General features: G+C 42.4%; 1 protein-coding gene and 1 non-coding gene across 2 annotated transcripts in view; one reads left to right on the plus strand and one right to left on the minus strand.

The window, feature by feature from the left end:
• MYH15 (myosin heavy chain 15) overlaps positions 1-25,359 on the minus strand; it is a 137,239-nt gene that overhangs the window by 9,604 nt on the left and 102,276 nt on the right. The window contains exons 33-39 of the mRNA XM_028502346.2: positions 24,086-24,210; positions 20,390-20,505; positions 15,501-15,693; positions 15,066-15,269; positions 11,061-11,186; positions 8,805-8,975; positions 5,993-6,097 (exon numbers count right to left, since the gene is read on the minus strand). Coding sequence (XP_028358147.2) covers positions 5,993-6,097; positions 8,805-8,975; positions 11,061-11,186; positions 15,066-15,269; positions 15,501-15,693; positions 20,390-20,505; positions 24,086-24,210 — 1,040 coding nt within the window. The remainder of the gene's footprint in view (positions 1-5,992; positions 6,098-8,804; positions 8,976-11,060; positions 11,187-15,065; positions 15,270-15,500; positions 15,694-20,389; positions 20,506-24,085; positions 24,211-25,359) is intronic.
• Positions 1,008-1,111, plus strand: LOC114491166. The gene has a single exon (XR_003683981.1). It is a non-coding gene; the product is annotated as a U6 spliceosomal RNA (small nuclear RNA).

Here is a 25,359-nt window from a genome sequence, read left to right on the forward strand (position 1 = left end):
CCAGTTACAAGTAAGGAGATTGAATCAGTAATCAAACACCTCCCAACAAACAAAAGTCCAGTACTAAACAGCTTTACTGGTGAATTCTACCAAACATTTAAAGAAGAATTAATACTAGTTCTTCCCAAACTCTCCTGAAAAATAGAAGAGAAGGGAATACCTCCCAACTCTTTTGATAAGGCCAGCATTATCTTGACACCAAAACCAGACAAGGACACCACACACACACAAAGAAAATTACAAGCCAACATCCCCAATGAACATGGATGCAAAAATCCTCAATAAAATATTAGCAAATCAAATTCAACAGTACACCATGGTTAAATAAAATTTATTCCAGGAGTATAAGTATAGTTTATCAATCAATGTGATATGCCAACATTAACAAAATGAATGATAAAAATCATGATCATCTCAAGAGATACAAAAAAAAGGACACAACAAAACTTAATATCCATTCATGACAAAAGCCTCCCAATAAAATAGCTATAGAAGGAATATACCTCAATACAATAAAGTCCATGTATGACAAGCCTAAAGTTAGCATCATACTCAATGAATAAAATGGAAGGTTTTTCCCCTAAAATTGGGAACAAGACAAAGATGCCCACTCTCACCACTTTTATTCAACACAGTACTGGAAGTCCCAGCCAGAGCAATTAGGCAAGAAAAAGAAAAGTCATCCAGAACAAAGTAAGAAGTAAAATTGTTTTATTTTCAGATGACATGATACATTACATAGAGACAATCCTAAAGATGTCACCAAAACCTGTTAGAACTAATAAACAAATTCAGTAAATTTACAGAATACAAAACAATAAACAAAGTAGTAATTTCTGCACACTAATAACAAACTATCAGAAAGAGAAATTGAGAAAATAATTCTATTTACACTTCCATCAAAAAAAGAAAATATTAGGAATAAATTTAACCTAGAGCGTGAAAAATATACATGCTGCAAACTGTAAGACATTGGTGAAGGGAATTGACACAAAACAAAGAAAAAAGTGCTCGCTTTGGCAGTACATATACTAAAATTGGAACAATACAGAGATTAGCATGGCCTTTGTGCAAGGATGACATGCAAATATGTGAAGCATTCCATATTTAAAAAAAAATAAAATAACAATGAAAAAATATTCTATTCTCATAGATTAAAAGAATTAATATTGTTAAAATGTCCATACTACCCAAAGTAGTCTTCAGACTCAATGTAATTTCTATCATAACTCCAAAGACACAGAAGTAGAACAAATAATTCTAAAATCCATATGAAACCACAAAAGATCCTGAAGAACCAAAGCAATCTTGAAAAAGAAAAAGTTGGAGGTACTATGCTTCCTGATTTCAAATGATATTACAAAGCTATAGTAATCAAAATAGCATGTACTGTTTTGATAACTATAAAAACATACACATAGATCAATGGAACAGAATAGAGAGTCCAGGAAAACACCCACACATGTGGGGTCAATTAATTTATGACAAAGGAGCCAAGAATATACAAAAGAAAAAGGACAATTTCTGCAATAAATGGTGTTGGGAAAACTGGACATGCATATGCAAGAGAGGAAAACTAAACCACTATTTTACACCATATACAAGAATGAACTCAAAATGGATTAAAGACTTGAATGTAAGACTTGAAACCATAAAACTGCAGGAAGAAAACATAGGGAATAAGCTCCTTGACATTGGTCTTGGCAATAATTTTTTTTTTATCTGACACCAAAGATATAGCAAAAGAAACCATCAACAAAATGAAAAAGCAACGTATAGAACAGAAAAAAGTTGCAAATCATATTTGATAAAGGGTTAATATCTAAAATATATAAATAACCATACAACTGAAGCAAAAAAAATGTGATTAAAAATGAGCAGAAGATCTGAGAAGATATTTTTCCAAAGAACATAAACAAATGGCCAACAGGTACATGAGTAGATGTTCAGCATCACAAATCATTGGGGAAATGCAAATCACAACCACAATGAGATATCATATCACCTCACAGCTGCCATTATATATATAATGACATTATCAGAAAGAGAAGAAATAAGTGTTGGTAAGATAAGAATGTGGAGAAAAGGGAATTTTTGTGCACTCTTGGTGGGAATACAAGTTGGCATAACCACTGTGGAAAATAGTGTGGCGCTTCCTCAAAAAATTAAAAATAGAACTACTATATAATACAGAGATTCACTTCTCAGTATTTATTTGAAGGAAACAGAATAACTAACTCTAAAAAGTATCTGCACCCTCATGTTCATGGCAGTATTATTTACAATAGCCAAGACATGGGAACAACCTAAATGTCCACTGATGGGAGCATAGATACAGAAAATGTGGTATGTATTTACAATGGAATACTATTCAGCCATAAGAAAGAAGAAAAGTCTGCCATTTGCAACAACATGGATGAACCTGGAAAGCATTATGCTAGGTGAAATAAATCAGAGAAAGATAAATAATATGTGATCTCACTTATATGTAAAATCTAAAAACTGAACTTAGGGTATGAGAACAGATTGGTGGTTGCCAGAGGCAATGGGGGTGGAGAAATGGCATGAGGTTGGAAAAATAGGTGAAGGTAGTCAAAAGGTACTAACTTCTAGTTGTAAAATGAATAAGCCCGGGAAATGTAACATACAGCCTGTTGACTACAGTTAGTAATACTGCATTGTACATTCAAAAGTTGCTACGAGTATAAATCTTGAGCTCTTATCACAAGAAAAAAATCTGTAACTATGTGTTGTGATAACTATTAACTAAACATGTTGTGATAATCATTTCACAATGTAAACATCTATCAAATCAGTATGCTGTACATCCAAAACTAATACCATGTTATAAGTCCGTTATATTTATAAACAAACAAATACGATGAATAAATATATGTTCAATCAAGCTGTTCCTATGGCCTAGAATGCTCCCTCCTACCTCCACCTTAAAGTAAGTCTGACCATAGATAATTAATAACTCATTTTGAGCATACTAAGGCAGAGACCAATATATAAGAAATATATAAGAAATAGCCTGGTTAGGAAAATGAGACAAGTCAATTTTTTAAATAAAATCTCCTTTCTGTTTTCATCTGTCTATCCCTGTATCTCTCACAGTTAAGAAATTTGAAGATTCACAGAATTCTGTGTGTATAGAAAGTTCTAAAACCAATGGAAGTTGAATTGCTTAATACCAATTTACTAAAGGCAGTAAAAGTACTGTGTGGTGAAGGAAGCCACACAGAAGAAAATTGAAAATGGCTAGAAGTGGTTGGCGATGTTAATGTTCCTCCCATTTGGGAAGGCAAGTCCTAGGTTCACATACATCTCAGCTCTGAGGCATGAAGTAACTATGGTAACTGTGGTTGTGCACTGCTCAAATTTCCCTTCAAGACACTTGCTGTTCTTCTGTGAGGAGTACAGTGTCCTGAAAACCTCCAGCTGCAGTGCCTTTGGGACCTGCCAAAGCATTTACACTGAGATCACAAACTCCCCAGCAGCCCCTACCAACAACTAGGCACAGCGGAGTTACCAGGGTCTGGCCATTTCCACCTGACATGCGACTCCTGCACGGGCAATTTTTGTGCTGGAGACTTGCTGGGAGCAGTACTGCACTGTGAGACTCCTTCTATCCAATGCTCCATCCTTCATCTTTTCCTTTCACAGGTGTCAGACACATACTGTGGTCTGAAGGCTTTCTCTACCTGATCCTGCTTGCTCTTCTCTTTCTTTCCCAGATGTTACCTCCAAAAAAATCTCTTGTGCTTCTAATTCTATTCTGGCATCTGGCTCCTGGGGGACCCACCGAAGACCAAATTTTGTTCCCTTATTCCTCCAAAAATTAAGATACAATTTCTGTATTTACATTTGTAAGGATTAAATAATGTCTGTACAAAGATCTCTGAATGCAGGAAGCAGTCCTAGGTGAAATGGAGCAGGCAGATGAAGAGTGGGGGCAGGAGAACTACCTTTACCTTTTTAACAGTTGCAAGTTTCTACTATTATGTCTTGCTTTTTAGCCCATTTTTCAAGACAGTGGAGAGAGAAAGGACCTGTAATGGGAGATAAACACTCAGTGGGGACTGCTCACAGAACTATTGTGGGCAGGGTCACCTTGGATTCCCTTTCCAATGTAGTAGGGTCTTCCCAGAGGGATTTTTTTTTTCTAAAGAAGAAAAACTGTATTTCGGTCCCTTTCAAAATGACATTTTCAATTGGTATCTATAAAGTACTATCACAAAACACCCTGCCTCCTGGTCCTGACGGTTATTTTGATGTTAAAGGAGAGCAGACTCAATTAACTCAACATCCACCTTGAATGTTTCAAAACCTGGTGTGGATATTAAGAAATGTAGAGGGCTCTCAAATGTCTGTTTAAGCTTACAGAATCTAGAGTAATATTTGCATAACATAGGTATTCAATAGGTGTTATCTGATTTGATGGCAGAAAATCATTGTGTAATTGAATAGATACACTCTAAGCATTGTGCAGACAGTTGGGAGAAATTAAGAAATACACCTCCATACCAGCACCTGGGGAATACTAAGATTGTTGCTATGAAGAAACAAAGCTCTAACACAGTCAAACACGAATGCAGTCCTTGGGACAAAAAAAATATATAGCTTTGGTGTTTATTTCTATAATGAGGTTGTTTACAGAAGGAAACAGTAAAAATAATCCATTGGAAAATAAAGAGAAGAAAAACCCAGACATTCTTAACAAGGAGCATTTCATCCCCTGAACATAGGTGGCTTCCCCCACCCCCTTAGAAGGAGGGTAGAGCACCACATCCTTCATATGCCCCAGGTGTGTACTTCCTGAGCTGTGCACACCATGGGCTCGTTCCTCAGTGGCTTTGATACACCTGCAAGGTCTAAAGAAGTGTCAGACCAGCCCGTCTTTGAAAAGAACCACTTAGTCAGTAAAGAAGAGTTGCACAAGTGGCTCATTTCATCTTAATTAGCCCAAGATGATGCTTCTGAAGTGCTCTGCTTTTTTATCAACATTATCTTTCCTGCTGTAAGGGAGGAAGACTTTGATGTCTCCAACACCAACAACGCAGCCCCAGGAGCCTGAATCGCGACAGGCAGATGTTGCTTTAGTACTGCTGGAGCTGCTGTAAATGCAGGAGCCTAGAATGAGTTTGCCTTCTCACTGAAATAAGCTATACTGTGCAGCAGAAAGGGCTAGAAAAGAGACCTTGGGCATCTGTTGTTCAGCCACTGAAATATGTCCATCTGCTCTGAGCCAGGAAGGTGTGAGACCCCACAGCGGCAAACAAACTGTGCCTCTGCTGTTTGGTTTACTCCATTTGAAGTAATAAGAAAAAAGGTTAGAAAATAAAAATAAGAACAAAAGATTACATTGTTACTTTAGAAATGTATTAATTACTGGTAGAAAATCTACCCACTTCTTTTCCACTAGTTGCTTGAGACCCATGTTGGTCAACAGGAAAATAGTCAGAAAGCTTCAGAGGCCTCTCATTAGCCATTTGCTTTTTTCACCTGGCACCAGCACCAACTAGAGTCCTCAGTGGCCCGGAATGTTTGTGCAACCAGAAAATTGGAGTGCACGTGTCCCCGGCTTCCATGGGACGTTTAGTCAGCGTCCCATGTAACCTTCCCCCTGAGGAGCTGCCAGTGTCTGCCACTCGCTTCATTTACACATTGTTCTCACTCAGGCTCTCATAGGAAGGAGTGTTTCTGAAAGTGCTGCAGGCATTATGTGTGAAAAAATAGGAACAGTATAAATAGCTTTTTATTTCTAATTGCAAATTGCTGCTCACATTTGGCTTCCTGAGAGCTCTGAAAAGGGACCAACCCAAACCACTAATAGCACAGGGGCCCTGGAAGGGTGAGTCAGTGTGTACTGCTGAGTGAGAGTGAAGATGGAGAAAGAAATGCAGGAGACCTAGAAGGCCATTACTGGCTTGAGAGAGCCCATTTTTCCAGGATGGAGCCCAGCCAGACAGGGGGTGCTTTCCTGGAGTACCTGGTAGGTCAGCTCTCTGATGCATCGCTCCAGCCGGCGGGCTCCCCTCTGTGCCTCTGCATTGCGCCGGATTTCACCCTCCAGTTCACCTTCCAGTTCAGAAACCTGCAAACAACCATGATCTCAGACCACAGGCTGGCAGGAAGCAAGCCAGGCTGGCATTGTACTTGCCAACTGGCATGGTCACTTGAAAGAGAGCAAAATCATCAAGGGAAGAGATGTCCTTTGCCAATGGGGCAACCTCTCTGGGAAAACTTCTCGCCAAAAGTGAATTGGGGGAACTATGTGCATTCACATAGGACTGTTTAGGCTCTGAAGGATGTGAAAGGCTAATCCATGCTGAGGTGATATGCTTCCCTCTTAGATGATAAAATTACACACACACACTCATGAATGTATGCAAGCACATGGAGAGAATAAACTATACTTAGAGGATTCAGCCAATATACTACTTAAGTTTACACTTCTTTTTCCATATTCAGCTGATTCTCTAATAATCAAACCCTGAGTCTATGTCACACATACGTCACGTGGCCTCACAGCCCTGCTTTTGGGGAGAGCTGCAATACAGACCACCAGTCTGCCTGGAGACTCACAGAGCCATACAGACAAGGTTAACATAACATCCAGTCCACAATACTCGATGCCTACTACACACCAGACCCAGGGCTAGGGAAATCTCTTCCCCCTATAAGCATGCATTCTAATGGGGGAAAACACAAACAAAACATGGTAAAATGTAGACTTTGTTAAATGGTAATGAGTGATTCAGAGTAAAATAAATGAGGAAAGGGGTAGGGAACTGATGGAGAAGGGTGTTGCTCACTCCCTCTCTTCTTTCCCGTGTCCAGGTCTGCCTCCCCGCCTTCTTCTTGAAGCAAATGCCACCTTCTCACAGAGCCTTCCTGACCACCATTCCCGATGCAGAGCCCAATGCTCTGAGTGTGCTGGCCTGCCTGGCCCATCTCTAATCCCCTGCCCTCCCCCTCCCCTTTGGCCATACTGTCCTTGCTCTTCAGCAGAGAGGTGTGATGGGCGTGGGGGAGTCAGCAGGTGTGCACATTCCTTGTGAATGAAGCCTATTAAAAAAAACCTTCTGGACCCCTGTCATATATGAATACAACACATAGTTCTATCGGTGGAAGCAAAAGACTAACACAGACCCCCTTTACTTTAAGTTTTTGCTGTGTTTCTTACATGATTAAAACACCTGAGAGGAAAATGGCTCTATTAAAGCAAATCCTAGATGCCATATAATTTCACCTATACATGCTCATGTAATTCTAATAGATAATGGTATTGTGATTATATTTGTAAGAAAATTAACATCATCCTTTAGTATCACCTGATACTTAGGAGCTCACTGCTACTGAGTTATATTGGTTCTAGGCCTTAAGAGTGAACAAACAGGAATTGGAAATACTATAAAATCTTGTAATCTATCATTTATGTATTTTTAGGGGGAAAAAGGACTCTCATGAGTTCTTTGATTTTATGCCTAAATGCTTTTTCTTTATCCTAAAAATCTTGGTTCTTATATATGTTGTTGGGTAAATAACTATATCAGTGTTATTGCTAGTAGCAATAAGGTACTGTTATTTTGAAACTACAAAAGCTGTTTGCTTTATTTGCTGTTTTGCTTTGTTGTATCCTTAGGCATATTTCACGAGAGATTCACAAACAAAGCACTATGTTTAAAAGTCACTGGGAACAATTGTTCTCTGTGTGTTTTATGCCCCCAACTTCATACAATTGGCTTCATTTGCCTCCATTTGTGTTAACATTTTAGGGATCACTTTGTTTTCCTCTTTGATGTCATTTTTAAAAAAATTATGAAGCACATAAATGTTTTATATGATTTTGTAATCCAAACAAGGTGTATTCAGAAGGCCTAACTCTTATCTCTGTATTCCCCTCCTATGTGTAACTATTTTTATTAGTCTTTGTTTTATCCCATTGCCACTTCTTTTCTAAAATATAAGCAAATGTGTATGTATCTTCGTATCACCCCCTTTCTTGCACAAAAGAATGTATATGCTCCACATTGCCAAGGCCTTTTATTGTACAGGTAGGCAAGGTGTTATAGAACTTTTCCTCCTTCCTTTTTGAACAGCATGACAATGTGGATGTGCTACCATAAATTCACACTGGTTATCTGTTGTATGTATAAACCGTAAATGAGCAAAGGCAATACTTTACTTTTCAGAGGCCCTTCTGAGTCATCAAATCCCAGTCAAATATTCTTTCCATCTGTAGCATTTGTCACATGACCTGTACATAGTCACTGAAATTGATTCAATAATTTTAAAACTCCTATTTTCAAGATAGGTCTTTCTATTTGTTTTTAAGCTCCCCGGTGGCAGGCACTACATCATTTCTGTCAGCCTTTACTAAATCTTTACTAAGTCTTTGTTGATACTTGATTTAGTTGTTTCCATTCTCCTTTCTCTGGCTGGTGGGAAATGGGCAGAGGAAGTAAAAGGAGCAAAGGCACAAAATCGAGACTGTGGGGGTATATGTGGGCCAGGAGGCCACCTGGCTATGGAGAGTCCAGAGGCTGGTGTAGGTGAGTGGGAGGAGATGTGTCTCACCTAGCCAGAAGGGGGAAGGCAAATTTAACACAGTCCAAGAGAAGTGGCCGAAAGTCAGACAAAAATGAATGAAAACATTGAGATCTGACCCCATTATAGATCTGAAAACACTACAAGCAAAAGTGAGAAGGGAGGCAGGGAATATCTGGTGTGATTTCTAGAATAATAAGGCCTCAACTGGGAGTTGTCAAGGCCCCATGATTGCCCAGGCCAACTCCTACCCTGGATTCTAGTTTCTGGATTTTCTTTCTACTCCCCATCAGGTTCATCTCTTCAGCTTCACTGAGTCTTTTTTGTAAGTCCTTCATTGTCTGCTCCATATTTCTTCTCATCTTCTCCAAGTGGGCATTGGTGTCTTGTTCCTTCTTCAGTTCTTCTGACACATTTGCCACCTAGAAAAGAAGGAGAGACTGAGATCATCCAGCAGCTGGTTGGCCTTAATATTTCTACCCACAATCTTCAGTTCTCCATTTAACTAGATGTCATTCCTTGCCTCTGTGTATGTCTTCTCTTCCCACCAGGCTCTCCCTAAGCTCTATGGCCCTCAGGTGTGTGAAGAAATCAAGACAGCAGCAGCTACTAAAGAGATCAGGGTGAGGGGTGATGGAAACAGACCAAAGATGAAGTACCAAATGAACATGATGACATAACAACTGTACTGAAAGTAAGATGACCCACTGAGGCAACAACTTAGAACCGAATAAAGCACCAGGATGTGTCCTGAACATCGTGCACCAGGAAAAGCGTGGAGGAGTGCCTATCAGAATCTTTTTCACATCTCATGTCTGTGACTCTGTGATTCACAACTGCAAACAAGTTTAGGCTCCAGGAATTTGGCAGCAACAGATGTTCTGAGTGCCAATAGTCTGGCACATGGTAGGTTAATTCTTGCTTATGAAGCCCATTCTTGGCTTTGGCCGTGTATACAAGGGCTTAGTGTTTTGATGCAATTATTAAGAACTGTTTCCTGAATCTCTCAGTGCATTTAATGTAAGAATACTGCCCTCCCAGTCAAAGCTTCTCTGTCTATCAGGTTACCAACCATCTGTATAATTTAAGTGTGAGACATGTGTGCAGATGGTGAGGGTGAGGAATAAATTACGGAGACAGCTCTGGGCTCTGCCATGTGAGGTTGGGACTCAGAACTGAACTACTGAAGAATTCAAAGGGGGAAGGAGAAGTAGTGAATTCATTTTTCAACTTCGTGAAGAAAATCTTTAAAAAGCAAGGTTAATCAGATAGAGTCTTCATAATGTATGACTACATAAATTTACCAAGCAGACTCAGAAGCTCTTTTTATTTCTTTCTACCTATGTGGATTTACATCAATGTTCAGCACATTAGCCTTCCCTTGGCCAAACATTTTCAAGCATTCACACACCTCTTTTCCATCAGAGAGCAGAAGTATCTGCCTTGATACAAAATGGCTGAGTGACAGGCATGCTGCTCCATTCTTCCGGGTCCTACAGGGAGCTGGTAGCTAGGACTTGGTGCAGGGTTTTGTTTAGCTCCCTGAGTGCTACATAACTTGAGCAAATACAGACATAAGCTCTTCCCCTCATCTGAATTCCAAAATGACAAATGTAAAATCAAACTGGACATCTTGTCTCCCGAATTCCCATACCCTTCTCAGCAAGAGGATCAGCTTCCATTCACATTGCAAGGCTAAGGCTGCTGCATATGGTTGTTTGGGACTACACAGAATCACTTGATGGGGGTGGGGTGAGTGGAGGCTAAAATCAAGCTCAAGCCGGCTCAGCAAGTGCTGAACCCTGCAAGGCTGGGTCCTCCACAGATACTTCTCCCTGCACCTCCCTCCCCACACCCCCTCCATGAATTGTTTTGGTACTTCCTTCTGCTTGCCTTATCCTTTGAGAGAAGTGCTGCATCTGCCCTCCAGGGTTGCCTTTCACCACTTCCCACCAAGGCACAGTCAAGGCTGGCAGCCAACCCTGAAGTTAGTGTCATTTGGGAAAATCATTGCCCTCAACTTGTAAATAAAGAAGGTACACACCAACCCAGAAGCCTTTATCAACCTATTCTGCTACTCAAGCAGTAGCATGGCTTATAAAAAATAAATGAAATAAGCATTCTTCCTAGATTATTGTCATAAAACCATTACATACTCTAGGAACATAGCTCTTTGTAACTAAGCACAGGAAGCATTGTTTTTAGACACTAGATATATTGATTCACAAGTAGAAAGTGGCTTAAGTTAAAAAAATCTCTTGCTCTCATAAGGTTTTGCTTATAGAAATTCAACTGCTTCTTTTCATTGCCTTGGGAGGTTGTAGGGGAGGAGTTAATTGGCGTAATTTTTCAAAATGGGAACAGAGAGCAGAGGGCTGAGCTAACCTCCTCCAGGCTGTGTGGAGAATCAATGGAATCCTTTTTGGCTGCAGATGGGCCTCCGCCCCCTGGCTACTGCTCCTGTCAACTCCGGAAGGCAGGAGCGAGCAGCCAGTCAATGCACCCACCTCAGTGGCTGCCTTCTTGGCCTTCTCCTCTGCATTTTGGTGTCCCTGCACTGCCTCTTCAACTTCCTTCTGCTTCCTGGCAAGATCCACCTCCAGTTTCTTCTTCTGGCTGAGGAGACTTGCATTCTAAGGAAAAGCAACTGTCTTGTTAGGCAAGTTGAGACCAGTGATGCAAACACAAGCGAGTCTGTTTGGGACAGGCAATGGGAGAAGGCTTGGGCCCAGACTGTTTTATTCTAGCCAGCCACACTCACTTAAGCAATATTTCCAACCCCAGAAGGCCACTTTAGAGAAGCCCCTTGCTATCAAAGGCATACTTCAATGGAAGAGACTTCAACCACTCAGTATCAAAGAGATCGTAGCCTGAATCAGAAAGGAGAAATGGATCCAGAGAACCTACAAGCCCCAAACATGTACTTGGTTTTCAACTTGTTGAACAAGGTTTTTCTGCCTTTTGTTCTTCGATAGGACAGAACAAATGCCCCAGAGCAGAAGTCAGGGTTAACAGCAGACCTTTGGGAAGTAGGGGGTTGGGGGAATCAAAATCAGTTTCCAGCATGATGCTCCAGGAGAAAACAACCTTCGTCTTTATCCACCTCCCTTTCCTATCAGACTTAGGTGAGGAGGTGGGAAGAGTAGTTCAGCTGTGCCACATCTCCCACCCCACTGCACTCCAGGGTTCTTTGTTCTGTGGCTGGTGCTGTCCTAATTTTTCCCTTCCTGGGGTATGGCAAAAGGCTGGAGCTCCTTCTGCGCTCTTTGGTCCATGTTTGAAGTACAGATTTTCTGAGGATGCGAACCCTCAGCATACAGAGTGTGTATTAAAGGCATGAGCTTTCTATTTTTTTATTTCTCCTTATGGTCCTTTCACGTTCCTCTAGCTCATGTCTCTCTCAGTGGCAGGACGGAGCCTTAGAAACAGAGAGATATTCCTGCCTCACAGGTTCTCCCTTGTTTCTTTGATGACAGAAGCATTTTCACGAAGGCTGCCATCCTCTGCCCTTAACGGAGAGCTGGGCTCTGGGTGCCACCAGGCTTCTCTCTGCCAAGGGTGTGGCCTGGGAGGTTACGTGTATTTTCCTGGAGTATATTCTGGATGTTCAATGCACTTAACTCCATAGAAACTACTTCTTTGTAAAGGCAGATACAGCCAAAAATGATTTTTTTTTGTACATAGTATCAGTGAAATCTGCTAGGGAGATAATGGTTATAACCTTTTCAAGCTGAATGACTCTCTAATTGGTTCTTTTTGGGGAAAAAAATGGGGTTGAGGGTATTTTTGCAGAAACATAATCTAGGCTGTCACAGGTTTGAAAAAGGACACATGTAATAAACCGAGGATAAGTATGGCCTCGTATGTTTGTTCGAGGCTAGAGGTCTGAGAATTCAGAGGGGCCTAAGAAGGTTCCATAAAGTTTCATTATTTACTAAAAGATTCATAGTGTTCTAGTAATTGCAAGGCGTCCCCACAGGGGAGGTAGGGGAGAGGTCCTTATGAGTGACAGGACACCACCTAGGCTCCCCGGGCAAGGAAGGCCATCCCTGGACCAGCAGCGTCACCTGAGAACTCATTTGAGTCCCTGGTGCCACTGCAGGGATTCTGATTCAGTAGGGAGGGTAGAGACCTGAGAGTTTGCATTTTTGTGTTAGTTTCTCTTACACACCTATAGTTTCAGAAACTCTGCCATAGAGACCAGGTCTCTATGCCTAATATTTCCCCCCAATCCATCTCCTCCTCTCTGTGTCTGGTTGATGGCCTCACCCCTCCCTAGGCTAGTGGCTTTTCATCCCACGGGGACCTGCTGCTGCCTTATCAGTTATAACAGACATGGCAAATGATGTGTTCCCAATAGCTGTTAAATACTACAGATAGCGAGTGATTTGCTTTTTAAAAATTCAATATTCTACTATATAAGAATCCTGCTCATTGTATTTAGATCAGCTTTCTTGAGAGAAAAAGAACATAGTGTGAGTGAGCCTGCTGGGAATCACACATAACCTCCAACCTATTTGTTCTACACCACATGGTTTCCAAATAGGACTGTGTCCTGCATGTGACACAGAAGTCAGACTGCAGGCACAAACTAATTGTGATGCCTTCCAGCTGGCACATCTCCGGCTTCTACTTCTTTTTTTCTCAGTGGGGACACAATTGGCATTTTGGGAGGGGCAATCCTTTGTGATGCAGGATTATTCCCTGCACCTCCCAGGAGTATTAGCATCTCTGGACCTTTCCCACTAAATGTCAGTGGCACGTCCAGTCACTGTGGCAACCAAAATGACCCCACAGACATTTCTAAACACCCCAGAGCATGGTGGTTCTGCCCCTAGTTGTTCTAATTCATCCCTCATAACAATCATGACAGTAAACTTCCTAAAATACTGAGCTAATAACTTCATGTTCAGCTACTTAAAATTCTTCAGCAGACCCCCATTAGCTGCAATACAGAATTCGCAACCCATCAGTCTCACATTCAAGGTCCCTGGTGTCCTGGCTCTTGCTTAGCCTCATCGCTGCTGATCTGTCCTGCCATGACCCCGTGCTCTAGTGAGGAGACAGACTTGAGAAAAAAATTAGGCAATAGAGGCTTGGTCTCTATGGCAGAGTTTCTGAAACTTTAGGTGTGTAAGAGAAACTAACACAAAAGTGCAAATTCTCAAGTGTCACCCAGATCTACTGAAGCAGGCCTCTCCCCAGGCCCCTGCCCTTGACTCCTCTTTGCCTAGGTGACTACTTGTCCTTCACGACTACATGGACTACATGTCCTTCACGACTCAGATTCAGTGTGTCCTGCATCTGTCTAAGTCTAGGAAGGTCAGAGAAGGCTTTCTGCAGGGATGTGCTGGCTCTATCAGGAACCCCGCAGCGGTGCACTACAGTCTGTTTGCTTAGGGTCTTCACATGTTTAGGCAATAGAGACATTTTGCATCTATACCATGTATACCTGTCCAAATTATGGCAGGTGCCCTAAAAATGTGTGAATGACCCATTTACTATACACGCTTGTCCTAGCCACTACAAATTTTCCTGATTCTATGAGAATGGCAAATATTCTACGGATTCTTGCTTGGGGTCACTTAATGTAACCTTCCAGCAGCAGCCAGAGTCTCAACAGCACATCAGCAGCAACTCAGAATTGCTCAATACCTTCTGGCTTTAAAGCAGGAAGGTTTTTTTTTTTTTTAATCCTAAAATGCTGAGGGAACATGTGCCGTAGAGGGAACAGGAGAAGCAGCAAGTGGTTCTGGGACACTAGGAAATGTTTATCCCCTTCCCTCCTTAACATCCTGGCTTAAGCGCTCTGACAGTCCATTCTTATGCAAGAAGGCTCAGTGTTATGGGTCAAATTGTGAACCTCAAAAAAAAAAAAAAAAAAAGATATGTTGAAGTCCTAACCCCCAAAACTTCAGAATGTTTCCTTATTTAGAAAAAGGACCTTTGTGGATGTAATCAAATTGAAATAAAGTCATCAGAGTGGGCACTAATCTGAAATGACTGATGTCCTTTTTTTTTTAAGAGAAAATTTGGACAGAGACAGATGCTCACAGAGGAAAGATGGCTTTAAGACACTTAGGAAGAATGTCACATGAAGGCGGAGGATTGGAGTGATGCATCTATAAGCTAAGGAACGCCAAAGATTGCCAACAAATGACCAGAAGCCAGGAAAAGGCAGGAAAGGAGGCACCTAGGAGATTCAGAGGGAGTGTGGCCCTACCAACACCTTGGTTTCAGTCTTGTAGCCTTCAGAAACGCCAGAGAATAAAGTTCTGTTGTTTTAAGCCACCCAGTTTGGGGTACTCTGTTACAGCAGCCCTGGGAAACAAATGCTCTTGGGAACAAATAGAGTACGACCACCACTCTGAAGCCCAGGACTCTCCCCTATGCCTCATATGCATACCCAAGGCTGAACATGGCAACTATGTGTGGCCCTGGCTGACCCATGTGGGGAAACCACTGCCTTCAACCAGCTGACTCAGGTAATGGGGAGAGCTTATGGGCCCCACCTGGATATGGAAAACATTGATTCTTTCTGTGGCCTGCAGGAGCTCTTCCTCTGCCAGCTTGCGCCCACATTCTGTCTGCTCTTGCAAGGACCTCAGTTCCTCCAGTTCAGACTGGAGAAGAGAGTTGTATCGCTCAGCCAAAGCCACCTGCTCCTTCAGCTCACTGTTCTGGTGTGTGCTGTCATCCAGCTGCACCCGAAGGTCCTGTGAGAGAAAACATGGGCTGGGGGCACAGATCTCCCTGACATCAAGGAGATAGGTGCCTGTGCACACGTATTCTGAACAAAGCTCCACCAGTTTCAATGTAAGCATGTTCCTGCTCTGTTGAAGTATGTGATTCATTGTCCCCTCTTTTATTGCTCAATACAATCTGTTGCTTGGTTTGCCTCCATAAGCAAAAGCATCCCCCACCCCCATACTGCCATTTGAAAATACCTTGATTTGAACCTGAAGCTGGCCCAGGGACTTGGTTGCCTCTGACACCTGCCGGTTGGCATGGCTAAGCTGGAGTTCCATCTCGTTGAGGTCCCCTTCCATGTTCTTCCTCAGCCGGGTGGCCTCCATTCTGCTCCTGGTCTCAGAATCCAGGCTGGACTGCAGGGAGTCAATAGCACACTGCTGGCTCCTCCTAATTTTAGAATAACATTCAGGGGTGGGAATCAGGCACCCACATTAAGAAAGGTTACCTGCTGTGTACATAACAGTTTAGGAAACAGAAAAGCATTAAAATTCAATAAAAAGTCTGGGTAATTAACAAAATGAGTCTAAAGGGTTTTCATTTTTAAAACACAGAGGTTGAAGGATTAGTTTAGTGAGTGTATTTCCATCATAACAAATTAAGATTCCCCGGCCAACCTCTGGGAAGAATCAAGGAACGCACGAGAATCTTCCTGAGGTTCCTGTGGAGCAGGCTTAGCTTCATCTTAGACCCCCTAAAGGACAGTGTAGGGCAAATATCTATATTTTCTAGAGTGGCTAAGGGTGAAGGAAAGGATGCTCTTTCAGAAAGCCATAATATTTATTTATTTTAATTAGATTTTATTGTGTATGCTATTACAGTTGTCCCAGCTTTCCTCCTTTGCTCCCCTCTGCCCAGCCCCACCCTCACTCCCTCAGGCAATCCCCTCTCCATTGCCCATGGACATGGGTCCTGCATACATGTTAATTGACTGCTCTATTCCCTATGCTGTACTTTACATCCCTGTGACTGTTCTGTAACTACTGATTTGTACTTCTTTAATCCCTTCACCCTTTTCACTCACAGCTAGCCCCTCTCCTCTGCCAAACCCATGTCCCTGGTCGCCACACGGTAAGGTCAGCCTTTCATGCCTATCTTGAGGTCCTAGGCCTTTGTTCAGTTCCCAGATCAGAATCCTATAGGTATGCCAGTATATAAAGTTAATAGAGACTGTTATGGGCTAAATGCGTCCACCCCACTCTCTACACCCCAATTCTTATATTGAAACCCTAACCCCCAATACCTCAATACAAATGAGACTGTATTTGGAAATAGGACTTTTAGAAGAAGCGATTAAGGCAAACTGAGGCCCTGAGGGTGGGCCCTAACCCAATCTGACTGGTATCCTTATAAAAATAGGGTATTTGGACACAGAGAGGCACCAGGGGTGCACAGACACAGAAAGGACCCTTTGAGGACACAGCAAGAGAATAGCCTTCTGCAAGCCAAGGAGAGAGGCTTCAGGACAAACCAATTTTGCTTACACTTTGACCTTGGACTTCCAACTTTCAGGACTATGAGAAAATTAATTTCTGTTGTTTAAGCCACCCAGGCTACGTATTTTGTTATGGCAGCCCTAGCCCATCACTCCTACAAGGATGTGCACTCTCAACATCACTGAAAGCATTTCTCTGGCTGACATTGCGGAAACTCATGTTTGCCTCTGCTGGCTCTCCTTCCGTGGGAACACTAAAGCATCCCTAGTCTGGTGTCAAAATCCTCTATACAGAGATACATTCTACTTAAGCAGACAAACTGAATGCTTCAAACTGTCCTTTTTCCACAGTTGTTTATGAAACTTCATGAGTGCCTCTAGACACATAAAAAGTGCTGTGTTTTAAGAGGCTCGGATGTGATACAGACCTAGAGAATGGCTGCTAGACAATCAATACAATTCATGCAGGGGTCAAGGTATCTTTAAAGTGAAAGCTCCCCCAAGCACATTTGTAAAGAAAAATGAAGCTCTCAGGGTCAGGGCAATATGGTAAGAAATCCCTTTTTTTCCTCCTAAAATATAAAATACAATTTGAGAAAAGAAACCCAATGTGAAAAATAATAGTGAAAACTTGAAAAAACTATAGAGTCAATTCAACAGGTCCTTTTTCCCCTCTTACGTTACTGCTCATCTATGTCAGAGAAATATTAAGATGATCCTTAATTCCAATACATGTGATTCAATTTTAAAATGATTAACAAGGCATTCTGCTAACTCAATGCCCTGTCAGAGTTTTTGAAGACATGGTAAAATACTTTATTTAGAAATGAGAAGAGATTTAAACACTCTTCTGGCAGACACTCAAACAACAAAATAAATTAAATCAGGTGGTGCATCCAACTTAAGACCATGTGGCAGAATTTGATGCTATTGAGTTCAGAGGAGTGGCCCATATGGAAAGAAAAGATGATGGAACATTAATTACTACATACCTGAGGCTACAGGGCAGGGGTGGGCATGTTATGGGTTATGGGCCAAATCTGGTGGTGCCCACTTGATTTCCAATGTCTATGGCTGCTTTCAAGCTACAGCTGCAAAGCCAAGTGGTTGTGACAGAGCCTCTATGGCCTGCACGACCACAGATATTTACTATCTGACCTTATGCAGGAAAAGTTGGCCCAATCCTCCTACAAGTGGTCAAACCAAAGCAAACAAATGCACTTTGATGGAATTGCGGTGCCTCATTCCCAAAAGCCCCTCCACAGTACCTTTCTGGGTATGTCTGGGAGCACAGAATACTGGCCCAGGCCAGTGAGAAGACCCTCACGCATTTCAGTCTGTCTTTGAATACCCTGGGCTGGGGGGAATAGAGTTAGTTGATAATCCCCGAAGTTTCAGATGGTACCTGACCAACTTGTTGTAACCCAGTCTGGAACCCTGTGGCAAGTCTGGACTGCTGTGGCAGTTAGGGCCACCAGCTGGCCTTTAGGCTGGCCACTGACAGCTGTCCTCCTTTCCTGTGTCTGGGATGGGAAGGATCAAAGCCAGTCACCAAGGCTCCTCCCTTCCATCAATGACTACACTGTCATCTCCCTACCTTTAGCTATGCTAATTATAACATTTGTAGATATTTTTTAAAAATGGCCCTATGTACATATCCAGCTGCTCATACTTTTCACCACCAACAGGTCCCCAGGCCTAGCTCACTCAGGATCAGTCCTCATGGAATGAATGGATGAGCAAGTTCAGCAGCAGAGAATGCGCTGAATGAGTTACCGAGTTTGGAGCACTGTCCAGGTTTTGTCTTTGCCTCTGAGCCTCTCTCCTGCTCCGTAGTCCCTGTGGCTTCCTGGGTCCTGTGTAGTTGCCTAAGCTTCATGAGGACATAGGACCTTGAACCTCATCTTGCCCTCAGGCAATATTTCCCTTGAGTTCTGTAATTTACCTGGCTTATCCTTGATTGCTTGAGAAATCCTATGCTTTACTCAAATTTTCCCAAAATTCTACTCAGTTTCCTTCATATCCCTTCCTCCCCTAGCCCCAAAGTCAGATTAAACCAAAGCACTGTGATGGAGTCTGTACTCACAAACAGAACTCCACTCAGAAAGAGCCTGGGATGTTATTTGTGATATGTTTATAAAATATGCTCATCTTTTCTTTCTGGATGTACCTATCATACTGATTATGAAGCAGTAACTATTTAAAACTTGTGAACAGCTCACCCCTCCCTCCAGCCCACCTATTCCTTTTTCAGCCCCTCCACAGCTCCTGCCTAGTCTTCTGTTCTTTCTTCTCCAGCCCTGGCTGTTTGGTTCTCCGGCTTCTTTTCCACTCAGATCATTATCATTGGTGAATGGCTCCATGACATTCAGATGTACCTGATGAGATGCAGGCTCTCTGAGGATTCATTTTTCCTTAGCTAGGTTTATTAATAGGCACAGGTTTGACATTACCTGAAATGAGTTTTTTTTTCTTAACTGTACAAGAAGACATTCATTTTTGTTCCTCATGGAAGTAGGGCAAATATTAAGGCCCCATGTTTTTGCCCTTCATCAAAAAATTCTTTGAGACACTGACTCGGCGGAGCCTCTTTATTACACCAGAAGCCATCACCACAGTCAGTCTTAGAGCGAGGAGTGCCAATGAGGGGGAGCAAAGACAACTCAAAGCCACAGAGGGCCAAATCTGGCTGGACATCCTCATTAAAAACATGGCCCCCCGTGGGAGTTTTGTCTGAAAATGAGTTATGGGAAAGGGGTCAGTTCAATTGCACATATTAACAGATTTATAAAAAATGTTTAATAAATGCACTGGGAGCAAGTTACCAGTTGAAACTTAGATTCAGATGATTTCCCTTGCACATAAGACATGGACTTAAGGGAACAGATCAGATAGATAATATAATCACAGTTAATTCCATGTGTTTGTAATTGTGCCTTTGATCTATAGAGTGTGAAGTGCTTTGCCAACATCTGCTTACCGAGCTTCCTTACCACCTTCTGTGGCATGACTGGGGCTGCTTTTATCCCCTCACTCCACTGAGAAGCTAAGAAGTGAAGCTAAAGTCATCAGCTTGGAATGATGAAGTGAAGAAAAGATCCCGCCACCCATGAATCCTGTCTGTTCCGTTGCCTGACTGTCAGGTTTCAGCTGCTTCAATGGGGCCTCAATAAGCAGCTTAGCCCTTGGCTTGCTCCCCTCCAAACAAATGACTACAGGGACAGGCAGGGGGCATGTGAAAATTTCACTCTGATCTGATATTCATTTTAATGTACAGCATCAAATTTTTAGTTCTTCTTCTCCACTGTTTAGCATTTTCAGTTTCTTCAATATTCAGGAAAGAGACCTTTTCTACGAAGACCCAGAGAGTATATGCAGTAGTTGTATATATAATTAAGCTTTTTTGTGTGAGTTTTTTTGAGTTTTGTATGGGAATAGAAGCTACTGAAATGTAAACAAAATTATAAAAACTGGCAGTAATTGTGTAGAGACATTTCTTGATAGCAACAGTGGTGAGCTTTCTAGAAATATTCCAGTGTAGGGTTAGACTGGCTAAGTGTCTTTGAGAATGTTCCAACAGGGTCTTAAAGTAGCCAAATACAGCGAGTGCTGAAATATGCAAATGTTGCTTGTCAAAATAATCTTAAATACCTAAATTTTTCTATTTCTTCATCTTTCTCTGAAAGCTTTCTTTCAAGTTCCATTTTGGTTTCCAAGAGTTCAAGCTGGAAACGATGAATCTTGCTTTCATTACATTCCAGGGCTCCCTGAAATACATAAATAAAAAGCACTAAATTAAGTCTTTGAGAGAAATTTGTTTTTCTTCTCAAAACATATGTCATAGTTCAAATCAGATCCCTGAAGTCTGGAACAGGATGAAACAAGTGATTCCTTTTGTTCGTTATGTTGTGGTAGGCAGTTAGACACAAGCAGAGCAAGAACGATGGGCCAGGTGCAGAAGGTCAGCAGGGCGGAAAGCCCCAGGTGCCCAGCAACAGGAAAACAAGGGCCTTGCCCCCAGGAGCACCTTTCCTTCCCTAGTGAATCACTGGTTATGTAGTTTGAACTCCCTCACCTTTCACATCACTGGTCATGCAGTTCAGACTCTCCCCTATCATGTTGCTAGTCATGCTCCCCTCTCAGGGAGTCTAACCTGCAAACAAGGAGACCAGAGAACAGTCCTTAAACATTAAGCACCCCCAGGATGCCGAGGTTCTGACTCACATCAATATACATCTAGGCCTCAGCTCCAGGCCCAGAAAAGCAGCAAAGCCAGACAAGGGACCCCACACTGGCATCAGGACCAGCAGCATTGACTAATGACCCCCTGCCCTGGCACTGACCAGTCAGTGAGGACCACAATCCTGAAAGGACACAGCTGGAAAGCTGATGAATATTCTATTGGGATTCTTCCCTGAGACCTCCAGATAAATACCCTCAAGAAGGAGGAGCCAGTAGGGCCCTCTCTGTGGAGCATGCCTGTGCCTTTCCCCACTTCTTTCCCCAGATGGGTTTTCCTTTCCTCTCTCTTTCTCCTAAGCTCCCAGAGCCCTTCTTTTTCTTCTGCTTCTCATTTCCTGAAGCCCATTTCTTCTACGGCTCACTGCTTCTACCTCTGTGACTTCCTAAACTTCCTCTTATCGTTTGTGTTGGCTCTGAATTCTTTCTTAGCCAGAATCCAAGTACTGAGGTTGTTGAACTGAGGTCGGGTATCACCCCACTGGTCTGAGACCTGGTGTCATTTCACCGCCAACAATGTCACTTAATAGCTTTGACATTCTTAGCTGTTTTTTGCTGTAGTTCAAGAACCAGAGTTCTAAAGCATTTTAAACTAGAAAATTTCAATCTTGCCTGTGACTACTTAAACTTTTAAAATTATTACTCTTGACTTTTTGTGATGTATTCCATCTTCGGGATAAATCAACAAAAGTATCAAAGCTAGAACAAGGATTCTACCTGGAATCTTCTTTAACTCTGGATATCACAAGAGGGATACCAAAAAAGTTGAAAGCATTCAGAGAGCAAGAAACAGAGTAGTGCAAACAGAATAGTGCCCAAATACTGTCATAAGAAGCACAGCGAGGGAATTTAGGATGCATTTGACACATAACATTCAGTGTGGGCCATTATCACCATAATTATTACTACGGCTTCAAATGGATTCCTTTGACAGGCAGGGAGATCTCCTGCCCCTTTGAATATTCAAAGATAAACAAAACAATTACCACCAGGGTTATTCTAAAGGTGACTCAAGTTTAAAAATGTAGGTTTAATTAAATTGTTAAAGCCTGTTCTAAAAATGAAATTTATGTAGAAGAAGAAACAAACACTTGGAGGATGCCAAGGAGGACGTTTGTAAAGAGCATGGGGGCGGTGACAGCCTCTGAGTCAGTTCACGGTCGGCAGACAGTCCAGTCCTGAGGGCAGGCATGCTTTCTAGAGTAGCCTCTTCTGAGGAGTGATTCCCACATACCACCAAAAGTAAAGCTGAGTAGCAATTTCAGAGCAAAAATAAGAAAGGTGTTGGGGATTTTAATATAGCTGAAGGTCTCAATGCTGTTCCCTGAACACTACTTTCAATATAAAAGAAAATAAATCAAAAACAAATGCTTGGATAGCAATTTCCTCCTGGGGAATGCCGCCCTTCCTTTCTTTGGGGGAAACTGTCACCTCTCACCCCCCAGACCACACTGAGAAAGTGAATGTTTGGAGAAGGTGACCTGGGATAATTTGAGTTTTGTGACTTCAAAAATAATCTGATAAAGTTTCTCATAAAGTCTCACCCAGGAAAATAACCCAATTTTATAAATACATGTCCAAGTTGATGAAGTATTTATGGATGTGGCTGAAGACAAAGTTTGAGAAAATGAGAATAGAAGAGAATGCCATCTAGTGGTACAAGATGGTACGAGTGCTATGGCCTTACCAGCTTCACCTTTGATGTTAGTGCTGGTCGAGTTAATACATCCAAAGATGTCTGCATGCCAGAAAGAACTAAAATTAACCCTGACTAATCCTACCTCTCATTGAATTGTCATGGTGCTTGAAATTTCTACCACAGAAGTTACTTCTTTGGCTTAAGGTAGTAGCTTGGATGCCCAGAGAACCAACCAAACGGAACAAGTAAATGCAGCAAGGTTTACCAAGTTTACAAGGGCCAGCCTTGCAGGGAACTCCACATTGCGAATTGCTGGGATTCTGTACATAATGTACATGACTTTGGGAAACAGTATGTGTAAAAAGGCAAGAGAAGAGCTGTGTCAAGAGCTGTCCACTTGACACCTGTATATGCAGAGGCGATAGGAGCACGGCTTCTGTAGTCTGTCGGGCAGGCCTCTTACAGAAACATAGCCCTGAGGTAAATTTAACAGACACCCCCAGCACAATGCAATCCTCTGAGGTCTATTGTTTTGTTATCACACTTCCAAAAGGCCCCTGCCTAAAACTGATTGCAGTGTCTTCTAAAACTCATTTTCTCTGTGGGAGGCTGAGTGGGTGGGGCTGTGTGTTTACAGGACTAGGTGATTTTTCAGAGGGTGGGTGGAGACAATGAAACCTGGCTGTGAGAAAAGAGGCTTTGCGGGGCTTATTAACTACCTAATGCCTGTTTCCTTTTTAGTTCACCCTCTCAACAAAAGATCTCCTCTCAGTCCTTTTTGATCACACCCAGGGGTAAAATCGTAGTTATCCTGGACTTTTAATCCATATACCTCTGAAAACATTCCTTTCAAGCAACATGCACACAATGAGCTTTCAGAAACAAATTGTCTAAGGTTTTTTTGGGGAAAAAAAATGTTTTGACTGATTCCGTTTAGAGAAGAGGAAGTGTGAGGACGTTTTCAACATCCAATAAACGTTCACGGGACCTCTTCTACGCCTGGGGCAGTGTTGTGTGCCAGTGCTTCTCAATCATTCCTGTGAACATGCACCACCAAGGGACCTGGTTGAAATGCAGATTCTGATTCAACAGAGCCAGGGGAAGGCCTAACAGTCTAGATTTCCAAAAACCTCCCTGGTGATGCCCATTTTGAGCGGTAAGGGTCGAGGCTCTGAGCATAAATTGGTGAACAACGCAGACATGGTTTCTCGGTTTCTGTTTTCATTACAACCAGGAGATCTGAACCACTATGGCTGATTTTGCTCTCCGAGACTCAATTTCTTCATTTGAGAAATGAGACAATAGTTTGCTGGGGTAAAAGCATGAAATAATGCACATCAAGCCCTTGGTACAGCACCTAGCATGTAGTCAGCACATGAGTAAGTTCCCGCGTTTCTGTTGTTGCTACTGGAATGCAGACCTGCTCTGTCACAGTGATAAAGACCTTCTTTGCTCCCTGAATGTAATACCTCTGCTTCTTCCAGTGCCACCTGGACTTCAGCCTTCTCTTGTTCAATCTGTTTGTTGACCTTTTCCATTTCACTTAACTTCCTGTCTCCTTCTCTCAGCTGATTGGTCAGATTAGAAATCTCTTCTGAAAAGGGGAGAAAAGCAAAGTTAGTGAGAGGGTCCAGTCTCAGACCCATGACACCAGACAGCACGGACTGCTCCCAGAGGCCCCATGGGGCCATAGACATGCCGTCCTTGGGAACTTGATGGCAAGGCCACCCCTGGCACATAAGGGACATTTGTTTGAATTAGAAAAAGGCATCCCTTCTTCAATATATTCTTTTGTCATCTGCTAGAAAGTTGCCTACAGCAACTGGTGAGCATAGTGCTTCTTCTAGTATTGTGTGTTGAATACTCATACAGCTTCACAAGGCACTCTTGTGTGCCAGAGCCATGCCAGATTCCGCCTGACCAGGCTCTGAAACGCAGACCTGGAATCCTTACATTTCCAAGGTAAGTGCTTCACTATCAGCACCAGTGAATGCTCTTTTGTCAGCTGCTGCTCAATACCAGGATTGGTTTTTAAAGCAAAAGCTGGCTCATTGTCTGTCTGAAGCCAATGCAATGAGCCTAGATAACCAAAGAATCTGGAGCAGCTCAAGCACTTGAGGGTCTGTGGCTAGCCATTCATGAAGAGAAGCCTTTTACTCATGAAGAGTAAAGCGCCCAAACGCCCAGTACCTGATGTTGTTATTGTCAGTTCTGCCTCTTTGTGAAGGATTTCTCCACTACCTAAGACAAGGATGTCAAACTCATTTCCACTGGGGGCCACAGCAGCCTTGCGGTTGCCTTCAAAGGGCCAAATGTAACTTTAGCACTGTATAAATGTAACTACTCCTTAACAGTTAAGTGAAAGCTCAGCACTGCTGCCGGGTAGAGGAAACAAGGAGCCGGGCTGATAAAACAAGGTGGAGAGCAGGATTTGGCCTGTGGGCCTTGTGTTCGCCACCTGTGACATAAGAGGTTTGGAGTAGGGCCAAGTCGCTCTGGGCATCATCCATAGGCCAGCATCAGTAGGAGACAGCTTGCCTCTTCTCTGGTGCTGAGACCTTGGCTGTGATGTGATGTGACAAGAATTTTAAAAAGTTACAAAAACAAACCCATTAGATAGTATTTCTCATGTGAATAATAAATCCCTCTCTAATAAGCTCTCTCCAGAAGAAATATTCCCAGAGAAATCCTAGGGTAATGGTTCTTTGCTGACCATACCCTAGAATCACTTGCAGATCTTTTG

The sequence above is a fragment of the Phyllostomus discolor genome, chromosome 2, assembly GCF_004126475.2.
Source record: "Phyllostomus discolor isolate MPI-MPIP mPhyDis1 chromosome 2, mPhyDis1.pri.v3, whole genome shotgun sequence".
Taxonomy (NCBI): domain Eukaryota; kingdom Metazoa; phylum Chordata; class Mammalia; order Chiroptera; family Phyllostomidae; genus Phyllostomus; species Phyllostomus discolor.